General features: G+C 45.1%; 1 protein-coding gene across 2 annotated transcripts in view; it reads right to left on the reverse strand.

The window, feature by feature from the left end:
- The window catches only part of SIL1 (SIL1 nucleotide exchange factor), an 85143-nt gene that overhangs the window by 21003 nt on the left and 48978 nt on the right, over nucleotides 1-15162 (reverse strand). For both annotated transcript variants that reach the window (XM_088522647.1, XM_088522648.1), the window contains exons 5-7: nucleotides 14067-14163; nucleotides 10370-10561; nucleotides 7359-7480 (exon numbers count right to left, since the gene is read on the reverse strand). In XM_088522647.1, coding sequence (XP_088378773.1) covers nucleotides 7359-7480; nucleotides 10370-10561; nucleotides 14067-14163 — 411 coding nt within the window. The remainder of the gene's footprint in view (nucleotides 1-7358; nucleotides 7481-10369; nucleotides 10562-14066; nucleotides 14164-15162) is intronic.

Genomic DNA, 15162 nt, shown 5'->3' on the forward strand with positions numbered 1-15162 from the left:
GGGACGGGGCTGTCTACCTGGAGAGCTCCTGGGAGATGTTTCCCTACCTCAGATTTACTGCCCGGACCGACAGGTCTCAGATGGCCGAGCCCCCCGAGTCAAGACAGTGAATCACCACCTTCAAAACACACGATGGACGTTTCCTTTTAAGTAGGGACAGGATCATATAAAACAAAGAGCAAACCAAAGCCTGCTCAAAGATGATGCAGAATGTCAGTACCTGAGGGAAGCGCTGGTAATCAACAGTGCTAATGAGCTGCTCCAGGAAAAAAAGATCATTTGGGATAAGCTGCTGGACTTTCTCCCTGGAAAGCCACCCTTTTCAGATACTTGGAGAGTCTTGAAGGGAGTGAGCTTGGTCTGGGGGAAGCCCTGAGGATCTGCCTTGAAGGATTTCTAACCAAACTGCTCCAAAGGAGGAGGCTCCATTTCTTAATCTTAAAACAGATGAACTGAGAGAAGAGTGAAAAATAAAGTAGCGAAGCACCAAATCTAGATGGTGGGCAGGCTGGGAGAGACCAACTTGCAAATCAGGTCACCTGCCTGGATTTGCGTGGTGAGGATGGGCAAGAGCCAGTCTTGGACACCTGTGGGGCTACTGTCTCCTATCAGTTTTCCTCCTATGCAAGCTCGGGCTAAGGGCAGCCCCTTGGGACCTCTCCAGAAGCCCAATCCTGCTGTTCGTGTTCCCGCTGCAAGCTTGCACCCATCTGCATTGGCATGTTTGCAGCATACAGCCCGCCAGCAATTAAATCCAACAAAAGCAGCAATCAGGGAAGGAGAAGGGTGCGCGCAGCAGGGCCGGCACAGAAAGAGATGGGTTCTGCATGCTCCTACGTACCAAGGATTGACGCAATCTGTAGGTCAACTCTGTCCACCCCAAGCTCTGCTCGGAGCAGCTATGTAATTGAGGCTAAATCCTGCATTTCCTGCTTTCACTGCCCGTCTCTCTTCCCCTCTTTGCTTTTGTCCTGCTCAACGCGCTCTTCCAACCTCCTTTCTAAAGCACAGTAACAACAGGCTGCTACTGCATCCCGCACAACGTGATTTAAGAGTAGACCCAGATACCTGTTCTTTGTGGAGCATTTTGCACCTATTACAGGGAGAGAATGCAGAGAACACACCAAGTGGAAAAGTCACAACAGGTCAGGAAAATAACGTTGGAGTTGGGTAGGAAAATCTTTGAAGCTTGTGAAGCCATTTACTGCATGCACAGGCTGCAGAAGAAAGGATAAACAGAAAACATGGGTGAAAAATAAATGAGAGTTGAAGAGACAAAGAAACACATGCTGCGTCCAGCCATGAAACTGGGTCTGTGCTGGAACTACTAAATCTGGGCTCCTTTTTTATTTTTTTTTCCAGAAAGTGATTAGATAAGCTGTCTGAATGCATATTTTAAATGGAAACTGCAAAAAGTGGAATACTTTAGTGGAGAGCACACATTACGCACTTACTAAATGAGAAGAGACAGAAACAACATGTTTTATATAATGCATGACCGAGCTGCGATGATATTTTTCTTCCTGCAGGTTGTGACACCAACCTCCCTGCCCGAGATGGAGCGCGGCAAGAGCGGCTTCCCGCTGCTCCCGGCCTCCGCGCTTCCCCGGCAGCGGCAGCTCCCCTGCCGAAGCTGCGGTTTCAGGCTAGGCGGTAGGGTCGTTTCACCCAAGTTTTTCAACGGCAAGCGGCTTGGGAAGAAACAACTCCCATCATCCTGGTGGAGCAGCATTAAAACCAGCGAACCCAATGCCCCAGTGGATGGGCATGACCAACGGATGGGATGGGCATGACCAAGCTCAGCACTGCAGGCACCTACTCGATGTACTTGGCCTCCGTGGGGAGCTTCGAGACCTGTGCGTGAAGAGCAGGGGAGCACGGGCTGAGGTTGCTCCTCACAAGGTCACTTTGTTGTGGCACAAGAGCTGGGTACACGGTGGGCCTTGGCCAGGGGTACAGCATCACGGAGCAGCTCCTGAGTGCCCAAGCTCCAGCAAATCCAGCCCTTCCTGCAGTATGCCAGGAGCGGGAACCATGGCTTCAGGAGGTGATCAAGTCCACAGCATGCTTCCCCAGCAGGTACCTAAGTTCTGCCGGATTGAGGAAGCCCTCATCCATTTGAAGGAAGTCCAGCAAACAGCTGAGCAGTGTGTGGAGGGACATGTCAGGCTTTTTTGTGGCTGAAATGCACGACCAAGCAGACCTGGCTCCAGCCTTGGACACCTACAGCTGAACTCAGACTGTTCCTCCTCAACAGCCTCCTTGCTCTCGCCACCAGCACTGCAACCCAACCACAACATTTAGGACTGGAAACATCCTCAACCTAAAAGCAGCCCTAATTAGGCTAAAACATCCCTCTAACCTAGCAAACTTGCCAGTGGTTGCAATCAGAGACTCATGGGGACACCCTTCTTGGCAAGAACAAGCACATGACCCTGTGAGCCTCCCCAGACCAGCACAGCATTTATTATCTAAATTATCAAAAATGAAAATGCAAGCAAACCCTTGATTTTTAGATACTTCTCTTGGGGTCTGCTCTCCCTTCCTTCCCAGGAGGCCAAAGCTGCCAGTTTATGCTTTTATTGGTAATTACACTTTCTTGTTCTATTTCAGACACCAGAAAAATGTGCAGGGATTTCGTCCTCTGTGCAATTACACATAATGATGAAATGCAGTTCTATACTGCACTGCAGTTTTTGTTAAGGTTATTTATAATGGGGAAAGGCTAAATAGTTTTGAGTTCATTATCGTTAGAGAGGAAAAAAAAATGGAAGCAACCCAATCAAATTAATTTCAAATTAAGTGCAGCGAGGCTGCTACCTCCGCACAAGTCAGGAGTTCAAATAAAAATAGAGGAGAAAGGCTGCATGGCAAGAAGTTAAAAAGGAGCAGGAGATCGAGGCAGAACTGCCTGAAAGGTGGCAAATAGAAGAAGTTGCCAGAGAAGCAAACGGTGGAAGTGAATAGATGGGAAAAGACTACAGGATGCAAAAAGAGAAGCTGAAGGAGGAAGGTCAGATATGAAGATGGATTTGAAATAAATGGGCAAGGGCACTGCTTGTTAAGCTAACCAGATTTATGTTTCTGCCCAGAAATTCTTATGTCCTTAAGAGACCCGATCGAAGCGAGGTCTTTAATTTTCATTTTCTTGGCTTTGTCGCTTTGCACTGGGCCTTAATGTTATTTAACAGGAGTGAATGTCAACCAATTTCATTGTGAAGTCTTGACTTATTTCAAAACTGTTAAAAACACTGGAGAACTTTTGCCTCTTGACAAATACATCCTGAAGATACAGATCAGACAAGCTAGGAAGGCTGACACCACTGAAATGATGACAGATGCAGTAGGGGCAGGGGAGGCAGCACTCCCTTCTCCTTCCTGCTCTGAAGGAAAGGAGATGAAAAAGCAGAGGATGAGCATCCAGACAAACAGATATGATGGTGCCAAGCAGTATCTACAGCACCCTGCTACAAGCTCATCCTCAGAAGCAGATGCATCTTTCATGTCTCTCTTGGCTTCCCCAAGCTGTGAAAGCTCTAAACCTGCCGGCAGGTGAGTAACGATATCGCCATGTTCGGGGCATGCAGTGCTGTAGTTTTAAGCCGTTTCATCTCATGGGCAATGCAGAAGATAAATGAGCAAGAAGGAAGACAACAGCCCAACACGAGCCATCTTGAGTGGCCTTTCAAGGGTGCTTATGAGACATTGCCCAAGTTTAGCTGAGATGAGTTTATTTTCAAGTCTTTTCCAAGTCATTCATAGAGATCTCATTAGCTTTGGGCTTGTTGGGAAGGCCCTCTCTGTCCTGGAGAGGCTGTGTTGGGGAGCTGCTGCTCTGGCACCCAGTTGCAGGGCCAGCCTGGCTGCTGGTTGGGTGCAAGATGGACACAAGCCCTGGCTGTCAGTTTGATTCTTTCCCCCACTACTCAGTGTGAGCAGCATTTGGGATTTAAGAGACTGGTCCCAATGCCACCAAGTCCAAAAGAGCCACCAGCAGGTGCCTCCGTGCATAACTAAAACAGAGAGGTGTTTGGGAGCTCTGCCAAGACCAACTGTCCCCTGTACAACTGCTCTCTTCCTCCCCAGCTCCGAACGCTGCTTTCCACCACATTTTTTCTCCTCTCAAAATGCTGCTGCATGGGTGAGTTTCCACCCCTGCTTAGGGCCATGCCACAGTCTCACTTTTCACTCTCTTCCCTATTCCCCACGAACTATAAACTGCTGCTCTTCGCTTGAAGGCTTCACAGCTTATCTTCTCTCCATCCTCATCTCTAATTCACCCTGACACATAGGGAGACCATTTGGGATAAAGCTTCAAGAGTGCATTTGATATAATTATTTCCCCCTCGTAAACGGATTACAGAAATCCTTTTATAACAGTACGAAAAGTATGAAAATGTTTAAATTATTGGTGTGGAAAAATGCTTCCTGGTGGCAGAGTTTTTTAAAAAGTTGAGGTTTAACATCACAAACATAATCCTTTCTGGTGAACATTTGCCGTCTTGTGAAAACATCTAGCTACAAATTGTGCACAGGGGCCGTGCTGTGTTAGGAACAAAGGAAAATGCTGCCTGTAAATAGCTTAGAGGACATCAGAAGACACTTCTCTCATCAGCAATCTTCTTAGCTTAATATAGCTCCTCTTTGCATAAAACATTGACATTTTTGCAATGTTTGGACCCAATGGTGCGAATGCTGATTGTCATCCTAAGATACTAAAGTGTACCTTCAAAAATCCGCAAGAACATTTTAGAGACAGTAGTTCTGCTTGCCTCCACAATGTTGTGTTTTAATATTTCATACTTATATATATTTAAATGTTAGCACCACTGGATAAATGCTAACATGCTTTTATGCTAATGCAATCACCGAAAATCCAGATAATGTTGTGTATTGGCATATACTGTTAGTGAATTATGGATACCTAAATGTACAATCCCACATGCCTAGCAATTATTTTTGTTAGTACATTTAACTTTTATTTGCAATCAGAGCACTCGAGGATTGTTCAAATGAAGTTTACTTTCGCAAACTGCTGAACGGAAAACATTTTGTTAAAGGTTTAAAAACAGTCAGGCTGTGAGGAGGTTACAGAGTTACAGTAAGGGCAGCACTTGGCAAACTCCAGCAGATGGAACAGTGTTTGACTTGGTCACAGACTTGGTGATTAAGCCCAAAACGCCTCAAGTGAAGGACACACAAGAGAAACAAGAGATGAAATCCTGATTTCTTCTGTACCCTGTCACCTTCTTCCAATATCTGGACGACCAGAACATGAGACCCTCTGCCTTGAGGACCAGACTCCATGTGCTACGGCTTCTTTCAGCACCAGTCAAAGTCACTGAAGGAGAGACCCTGGGTGCCTTTGCAGGCTTGACTCTCTATCCTGGCCAGCTACGTAGTCTGCTCAAGGGGCTGATGCACAGAAGACTGACGGGGCTGTGAGGACACTGCCCACCCTTTTCACAGCAGCTGCATGTAAATCCACCAGGAAATTGCTGCCTGAAGGAAGGGAAGAAACCACTGGCGTGCACCAACCTGGCTGGTTTCGCTCTAAGACATTTGGGAGGTGGCCACAAACCCGTTTGGCCATTGCCCCTTGCACACACGTGGCTCAGTTCTGATGCTCAGTTCAGTTGTCACAGACTGCCCAGAACATGCTAAAAGTCTGCATGGGCAGAAGACACCAGCCACTACACACTGCCTTGTCCTCTGCTTGAGCTCCTTCCTCCACTGACCTGCACCTCCCTGCTGCCTTGTCTTATACTAATATCTCATCTATTTACATAAATTGCCATGTCTAAAAAACACAGAGTTAAAAAAACATAGCATGTTGTGTGTAAGAGGGTAGAAGTGGATTTTGTGCTTAATATAATAATAATATAATACAATATATAATATAATAATATAATAATTTTGTGCACCATACTTAATCACTGCACAGGATGAAGAACACCTATGGGAGCATATATGGTACATGTGCATAAAAAGCAGGATCAGACACCAGCATCAGGCACGTGAGTACAGATCAGATCAGGTCCCCAGTGAGCTGTGCCACCTCTGGGCATTTACTCACTAAGTCTACGGTTTGACCAAGGCTCCTAGGAACAAGCATGCTGGAAGGAAATAACAACAGCCCCCTCCGAGGAACCCAACAGCAAACGTGTTGAGCGAAGCACTCGAAATGCCTCCGGCGGTTAAAACTGAACACAGAATAAGCTGAGGAAATGTATGAACAAACAAATTAGCAGGGTAGACAAGTTAGCATGTAGGGTTCTGTTGAATAGGAAATCTTAAGCACAGCAAGGAAAGAAACCAAGCATAATATTCCTCACATTTTGGAGCTGAGTTCTCGATAATGTATCATCTGAGCCACTCAATATTGCCATCTGTCAAAATGCCCTCTCAGAAAAAGCATCTAAAACTTTCCAAAGCAGTATTTGACTATTCTATTCAAAAAGATGCAGTCTCTGTCCAAATAGAGGCGTTTGCAATTAAGTGAGAAATACTACCCCAGAGCAGTATTTTAAGGTCACTGATACAGGCTTATATCATGGGATGATGACTTTTCTTGAGTCCTAATCGTGGCACATTCCCTAAGGCAGGAAAAATGTGATTTAACACTCACCTTTATTTTTCAGGTTGCCTCTAAGTGTTTCTAGAGTTTTTTTGCATTATTTTCTCTTTAGGAAACATTAAGAAAAGGCTACATGCTATCGAAGAACCCAGCAAAGCAATTACATATATTGTTGCAAATGTTAAGATATGTCAGAATATGAAGAAAGAGTCTGTGTTTCCAGTACGGCAAACTATACCTTACTGTGACCAACAAGTCAAGCTCCATTTCAAACTACGAGTGAGATGCTTTTCTGGTGTAAATCAGGGTAACTGCTGCTGTCAGAGAAGCCACATTAATTTACACATGCTGAGGCCCAACTGCATTGTATATAAGACTGCAAAAGAAACGCCGAGTTTTAGACTGTATGTTAGACTAAGTGATAAATAATTTATAACGGTGGAGAACGCGATCGTATTTTTAGGCACAGAAATAGGCAGATATAATGGCCCTAGCTCTCAATCTTCACTCTGCATATTCTGACCTTGAATTTTGGGTCTGTTCAACACCCTTCCATAGTCTCTATGCACACAAATGCGTAGCATGTACCTATGTATAAACACATACGTGCACAAAGAGCAAAACCTATAAAGGTCACAGATAAAACCCAACAGGCTGCAAGGAAAAGGTTTTTCTCGGGTTTGTCATCACCAATGAATCCATTAGAGAGGTGGAGAGAAGCACGTAGCCTGCCCAGGCTCCTGTGGCTCCTCCTCCCTTTCCACCCAACCCTTGGGCTCACCTGGACAGCGCAGCTCCCAGCACGAAGGCAGCGTGTTCCTTGAGTGTGGCCTCCGTGCTGTTCAACCCATTGATCACCAGTTGAAGTCCACCCAAGGAGAGGAAGTCCTTGGCATTGTCCACCTGTGGAGGAGCAGGGGAACCCATCAGTATGAAGCTTCACACACTGCCAAAGGCCTCGCCAACTTGCCAAGACTATCCTACTTCAGAATGAGCAGCATCCCTTCTTTTTTCCCTGCTTTCCCTTCTTCTTTCCCTGGGTTCCCTTCTTCTTTCCCTGGGTTTTTAAAGCAACTCAAAACTAGCAGGGAAAGATTTTGGCTCGCCTTTCAACTCCTGCCTGCGAGCAATGCATGTCATGTTTGCAGAAACGCTGCCTGCTGACAGGTGGCTATTAGCAAATGCAGAAAGCATCCCTGAAAATTCAAATACTTTGATTAGCTATCAAAACCTCCCTTGACGCTGGTTGCAATAATTCAGGAGAACCGACAAAGTCAAAACCAAAAAAATTACCCACCAGTTCTCAGCTCTCGCCTGGGCAGACCATTACTGCGAACCCAGGGACCCGTTATGTTTTACAGATGCAAAAACAGAGCTGTAATTGTGGCGCCAGAAGTTAGAAATGTTTAAGAGCCTGTCAGCAGCAGCGGCACATCAACAGCAGCTCCCCAGCCTCTGCTCCCAGCGAGGCGCCCGGGCACTTGTCCTTAATACAGTCCACAACTTCCCAGGAACACGAGAACTAAAAGCCAGTTCCTGTTTGAAAGGGGCAGCAAGAAATGTTTCCCGAGAGCAGAATGTGCCATCAATTTTCTAAAGCAGACAACACTGGACTTACTGCCATGAGGGAAAAGCTAGTGGGAATTCCTCCAGTAAATTCATCATACTTTAACTTGAAGCAGACTCGGGGCTAACCAGACAAAATCACGGCGGACATATGTTCTTCAAGAGAACATCAGAAAAGGGCTCCAAGTGGTTTGCAAACAAAATTTGGAAAAACGGCACAAAGTGCTTCAAGTACCCAAATGCAGTCCAAAGTCAAAGATATTCATCTTGCTCTTAAAGCATTTTTAAACACGCATAAAGGGGAATCGCTAAAGAATTGTCAAAATTGCTTGTGCGATGATTTTTTTTATTTATTTTTTATTTTTAGAATTCCTACATTTCTCTTTCATGGAAAACACAAAGACAACAGCATATGTTGCAGATGGAAATGGAATATAAAAACGAGTATCAGCTGGGTAAAACGACCTTTCCAGTTTTAGTACACAGACTGAAGTGATGGGGTAATACAGAATAAACACCGCAAATGGTGCAGAACATGTCAGATTAACATATTCTCCAAGTTTGAACAATCTCTCTTTAAGTAAACAGTGATTTTTATGCTTAGAGTTATTTCTATCTATCATCTCAACTGCATGCCTTCCCCAAAATTGGCCACAAGTCAAATATTTAAGATGCTCGAGAGAACAAAGCAGCTACTTGGCTCCATGTCCTATGGGTCTTCAGCAAAGCATGAACTGGGGAGCTACAGAACAACTGCTGTCTGCAACGGGACAAGACTAGGACATCCGCCAGCCACTTGCTGCCCCTCTGCAAAGCCAACGATAGATCATGTGGGATCTGCAGCAGCATTTTCATCCTTTCAGCCCCTATTCTTCTGTCTTTACAAACTGGCCCTGAGATACCTCCTTGGTCTATATGGAAATCTATGCAGAAATCTAAATTAGTCTACCAGGGCTGCATTTATGGCTCAACTTGCTTTAAAAACTCAAAGGCTGTTTTAAAACGGGGTTTAGAAGTTTTTTTCTGCTCATAATGGAAAAAAAACTCATTAGCCAACGCTGCACCATGGAGAATTTTACATGTGTCATCCGCTGTGGCAGAGCTGGCCTCATCGGAAATCCTTTCCACTAGCTCTAGTTCCAGAGAGGCCTTTCTCAATTCCCGAATACAGACTGCAACAGAAAACACATTTTCCGGATTTTTTTAAATCTCAGCTTTTGTCTAATGGAGTCTGTTGCAAGAACCACTTCTCATTCATCATAAAGAAGAAGAAAACAAAACAAAACAAAAAAGCAACAAAAATAACCGAAACCCAACAAACTTTGAACCCTGAAGCTCCCTGGGGAGCAGCAACCAGCCAGCTCCACCTCTCTGTCAGCTCCAGGCAGGACACATGAGACCTGTCAACCATTGCTTGGAGTGCAGTGGGTCTCCAAAGATGGCCACGAAGCCAGCTAGGCTGCGAAAATGTTTTGGGAAGGAGGATACCACGCTTGGTGGGACAGGGTGAACCGCCAGGCCTTCCATGCAAGGCCCAACGCAGCGTGTGAGCCCTCAAGGTCCAACCATGCAGCCAACCATGTTCCTCATGCGTGACAAGCCCAGCTAGGCCGCAGCAAGCAGGAGGCAGGAATGTGCCAGCTCACAGCAAAGCAAGAGAGACTTTGGAAGGAAAAAGGAAAAAGAGAGACTTCAGGAAAGATATTCCACCTCACACACAGTCAGTTAGCCTGGTTCTGTTGATGCTCTGCAGCTTCCCATGTGCCTGAGCCTTCAGTCACTTCTGACGTCGGCCCTGATGCACAGAGACCTACCTAAGCACAGATGCCTTTCATAGAAGAATATATATATGTGCGTATATATATATACACACATAAAGCAGCCACCACTATACTCACCTAAAAATGGCAATTAAGATCCATTTTTGTAAAATAACGAGCATATAAAAGAAGAAAAAGAGAAGGGGAGGGGGAGGGCTAGGAACAGATAACACATCAGTGAATGCTAACCCGTAGGTAACTGCTCACTACTGTTAAGCGTGATGATACGTAAGAGAACTTAGACATAAAATAAGCTGGCAGGAGCCCTCTGACATCTCTTATTGACCCCAAATCATGATAGTTAAGCAACAACTTGTATTATCTGACATTAATAAAAAAATAAGACCACATTTATGATACCACATCCCCTGGATTTTACACCTGATAGTTATTGTTTTATATTTACCTGATGAACGTAATATTCCAGATCATAGAGCGCTGCTACTTTTTCATCCAGCGTAGAAGCAGAGCTGTTGAATTTGCCGATTAGTTTGACCATGATCTCATAGTCTGTCTCCAGCTTCACGTTTAGCTTCTCAAACTCCTCCTTCAGCTCCTCTATGGGACGGAACTTCTTTCTCACCTCTTCCTCGCGGGCCTTGGGAACGGCAGACGAAAAGCAGATGTGAAGGCAGGTGAGAAAACAGTCCTGAAGGAACGAGTCATCCCAGAAACAACCCCCAGCCCCTACATTATTCACAAGGTGAGCGCGGCTGCCTCGGCAACTGGATTTATTGCTATGCTTTGGAGATGCAGGGGCAGAGCTGGAAGGTACCTAGACTCTCCTGGGAGAAGGTGTCAGATGCAAAGTCGGAGAGGACTTCTGCTCGGGTCCCTGCTCTTGGCTGCCTGTGATGCTTCCTACCACCTGCCCTGCCATCTCCGCTTCAGCTGAACGGCTGCTGTAGATGCCATTGCATTAACTCAGGGACACGGCACCCCGAGGTCCCACACTGCAGCAAGGAGCTTTGCAGTGTTTAGGGCAGATCCCGCCAAACGTAGTCCTAACAAGAGCAGAGCAGCCTGCTGGGCACTTCGGCACTTCTAAGCAGCCCATCAACCTAGCTGTCGGTAAAATAAAGCCCTTGGTTATCAGCGTGAACTCCCCAAGAAGCTTAGCCAGTACCTATTTGCACAGTGTTTCCACATCCTGTACGCCTTTCAAAAGGGCATAAAACACAAAAGCAGGACGCACTGCTGTGCTCAGTTTGCCTGGGAGTGGATGTTTTCACAACCTGACTGGATAGAGCTCTGAGCAACCTCCTCTGATCTTACAGACATCCCTGCTTTGAGCAGAAAGTTGGACTGGAGACTCCAGAGGTCCCTTCCAACCCTCAAATTATTTTGAGATTCAATGCCACAATGTTTAGCCCAGCCAGTGGTGACATCAATGTCTCCTCCGATGTGGGCAAAGCATCCTTCCTCATCCCAATCACTTGATACATTTCAGAATCACTTTATCTCCCACTGAAACATATGTATTTGCTATCGAGGCCAGAAGACAGAAGCTGTCAGAAGGCAAAGTTGAAGGACTAGCTACAAGACAGTGAGCGGCTGAAGCCCAGGGCCACAGGGCTCTGCTGGCACTTGGCTTGTTTTGCCGTGTTGCCTGTCGCCCTTGTACAAACAGCACCCTACGAGGCTTGACAGACCACGAGACCTTGGCAAAGGCAGACAGTGAGCAAGGAAAAGACTCTCCCAGAGATACAGGAGAGCATCAGAGGCTGCATCGCCAACAAGGATACCGGGGCAGGTGGGGAGAGGCCACGCTGAAGATGAGCTGCCCCAAGGGTAGGAGAAAGAGATGTCCCTTCAGAAACTCTTCTGTCATGAACAGAAATACTCGGGGATGTTTTTAACAGGTGACCCGACGCAGATGTTCATGTACGATGCTCCTTCCTACCTAATGTACTCCAGTGACAAACACTGCCCGTTTCCAGTATGCATGGATAAAACCTGAGGACTCAAGTTATCAAACAGAAGTTAAAGCACTGCCAATCAAGTGGCAGCTGTACAATTTGCACTAATAACTACTGGGCTAATAACTGTAGGTGACACACAGGAGCACAGAACGCTATCCCCACTCCTGCCACACAAGAACTGCTTTTGCAAAAACGCACACTGCAACATGCCTGGCCTGCCTTGATTTACTTTGACGTAGTTACTTCAGTTTGTCCCCTGCAGGAGTGATTTTTAATGGAGTACTTTAGGTCCATTAGATGTAGCTGTTTTTAGCCCAGTTGCTGGGACAATAGCTATTCTAACAATTTTATTTTAAAATAAGGCTTATTTTCATGTAACAGAGTATCACTACTTTTTGCATTTAGATGATACCCCTTTCCAAAACTCCTGCTATCAATACTGCTGGCTGCTACATAAATAATCTGGAAAATAAAATGCTGCCCAGGAGCTGGGCAGGGAAAAAAAAAAAAGACTTTCTGGGACTCAAAGACCTTGACTCTTACCTCAGTTTTACTCCAGCTGAGGCAATGTCAAGGAGGAACTAAGGCTCAAGGAAATATTCTTAAGTGATAGAAGGGAAAAAGGCTGTGATCAATCTGATGGATCATCCATCATCCAATCACAAGATTGCTAGTGACTGCCACTGTCCTGGGGACCAGCTCCAAGCCTGAAAAGCACTGAAGGAGCCCAAGTATCTCATTTTATTTTAGACTGCAGGCTCTGAAACTGATTGGTCATGAGCTGACAACCACGGTTGAAGGTCTCTGTTAAACTAGTTGAGAAGGAAGCCTTACGCACAAAATTCCCTGGTGCTCTTCTCTTGCAATTTTCTGAAACGGAAAAGCATCCCAGGCTTTACGCCACTCTCGGTACCATCCCTGGCAGATTTGCCACTGACTTCAGCAGAACAAGAACAAACCCAAGAGACATCTTCCTCATCAAGACAAACCCAAGTAACAACCATATGCTCACCAATTTGCTGAGAATGGAACAGCTGATGAAATAACAGCACTCCTTTCTGCAAGCTAGTCGAGCCTAAGTCTTACTCACTGATTTGAAAGCATTCACCCAATAGCTTATGTAAATAAACTTCAACCTTTGTTTCAGCAGAGCCATTTGTTTTTCAATAGAGCACAAGACTAAACACTTAAATCTCTCTCCTGGATCCCACCGAGCCAGTGGAAGAAGGTGTAACGTCCATTGACTTGGCACCATCAGTGATTCCAAAACACAAGAGCCTTAGCTGCACAATACTTTTTGTACTTCTTCAGTCAAAGGAGAATAATGAATAGAAGATAACTTCCCAGACAAATAACCACTTTGCTGAAATTCATTCCACTTTGGGATTTTGCAGACATTTTTTGTGAACCAAGCAGCAGATGAACAAATAAATGAAAACAACGGATAAAGAGGCAACACAAAAAAATGGAAAGAAAATTGGCCCATGAGTCCACAGAAGAGCTTGCAAGATTTTTTTTGTATTACTAACGGAAGTCTAATCACTCTGGTACCTGAATGGAAATAACTCAGCATTGTGTTTACTGAATGCAGCTGCTTTTGGTTCACAGGTAAGGTCTGATAGTTCCCCCTTCAGCATTGATACGTCAAGGAGGAAACCTGTTGTCTGGGTGGTTATGTGGAGCTTATGTCTCTAGTTCACTGGTTCAGGTCCCACTCACTTGAGTGAAAACTAGAGAGTGTCATCGTTTGATGGCTGCCCTGTTGATAAACCGCTTATCCCAGCCCATTCCATCGCTCCAACCCCTCTTCCACTGACAGTCCATGGGATAATTATTAGAAATAAACTCTGTGAATGCTGAGGATTTGTCTGCTATTTAAGTAATTATAGACAAAAAATCAGCTTTCAACACAAGACCTTTAAGTTTGAAAAAAATAAAAATGACGTGAAGTTGTCCATTTTTACAGAAAAGACAGGATTAATAACAAGAGAGGTGAATGCTTCCCAAGAAATATGACCCTGGTAGAGTGGGGGAAGTATTTTAGGCCCACGTTGACCAGAAAATTGGTCTCTACAGTACTGACCCGAGCAACTTCTTTAACCAACACATTTCCAAGACACACTTCATAGGGTATTGCATTAGTATTTGTACATTGATTTAGAATTAGGGAACTCTCCTTACCATTCTTTCTGTCTTCTCACTTTCCTTCATTTTAGCCAAAGCCTTTTTGAGCTCCTGTGACGTGAATGAATTTGAGTCAATATCCATCTTGCCCAGCCTTGCAGGGGAAACAAAACCAAACGTTGTATGAGTGAACAATTTTATCTCTATTATTTTCATTGTGATACAATAACAATGGATAGTATCAGGAGGAAAGAAGCTAAAAGCACTATATTTCCAAGTATCTCATCTACAACATAAAGAAAAACTCCACGCTTGACAGAAGATTAGGCCAAATGCTGTATTTCTTGTCTGGTTGGTAGATACCTCACCCTGGCAATCAAAAAAGGCTTCATAATCTGCATGCTGATCCAGAATCTCAACTCTGAACACACAATAAAAATAGCTGCTTAATTTATGCTTCTGAGTTGCATATGGGAACTAAAAAAAAATAAGGCAAGCTTTTATTCACTGGCAAAAAAGCACCGCTGTGTCCCCAGAACAGTGCTAAGGGCTTCCAATCCTTGGGCACCCCTGGGCCCATGGATCTACAGAGACCTACAGCTGAAGTTCTTGTGATGGTCATACACAGACCAAGGAGAAATTAGACTGGAATGCTAAGCAGCACACTGTGTTGCTCTTTATATTGATCTCATTGGTTCGGAGAACTTATTTTGGCCAGCAACAGTCTTGCAAAAGCAAAAGGAAAAGCCAAAGGCTGGAGCACCTTTAGAGCCTCTCCCTACTTTGAACGCAAGGAAACTGGGGGAGAAAGGGAGGCCATGGCAGATCTCATGCACCTGGGGAAAGAAAGCTCCTGCCTTCATTGTGAATGCGCCAAGGAGAGTTCACAGCAAGTGATTTCTTTTTATTAATTAAAAAATAAACGGCACAGCGAGAGCTGTGAGATCTAAGAAGAACATCAGCAACAACTGAAGTGCAAATCAATGCTCTAAGCCCACTAACAACAGCGAGTTTAAACCTACAACAAAGCTGCCTAAGGCCAGCAGAATGAAAGCCCCCACCTCTGCCCCGGTGGCTTCAGCTCCAAGGAACACGTGTCCTTTGGAGACCCACACGGCACATTTTGCTGCCAAATCACAGCTACCAAGGTCGC

This window comes from Tinamus guttatus, unplaced genomic scaffold, assembly GCF_059628265.1.
Source record: "Tinamus guttatus ecotype Peru unplaced genomic scaffold, ASM5962826v1 Tinamus_guttatus_pri_ptg000155l, whole genome shotgun sequence".
Lineage (NCBI taxonomy): Eukaryota > Metazoa > Chordata > Aves > Tinamiformes > Tinamidae > Tinamus > Tinamus guttatus.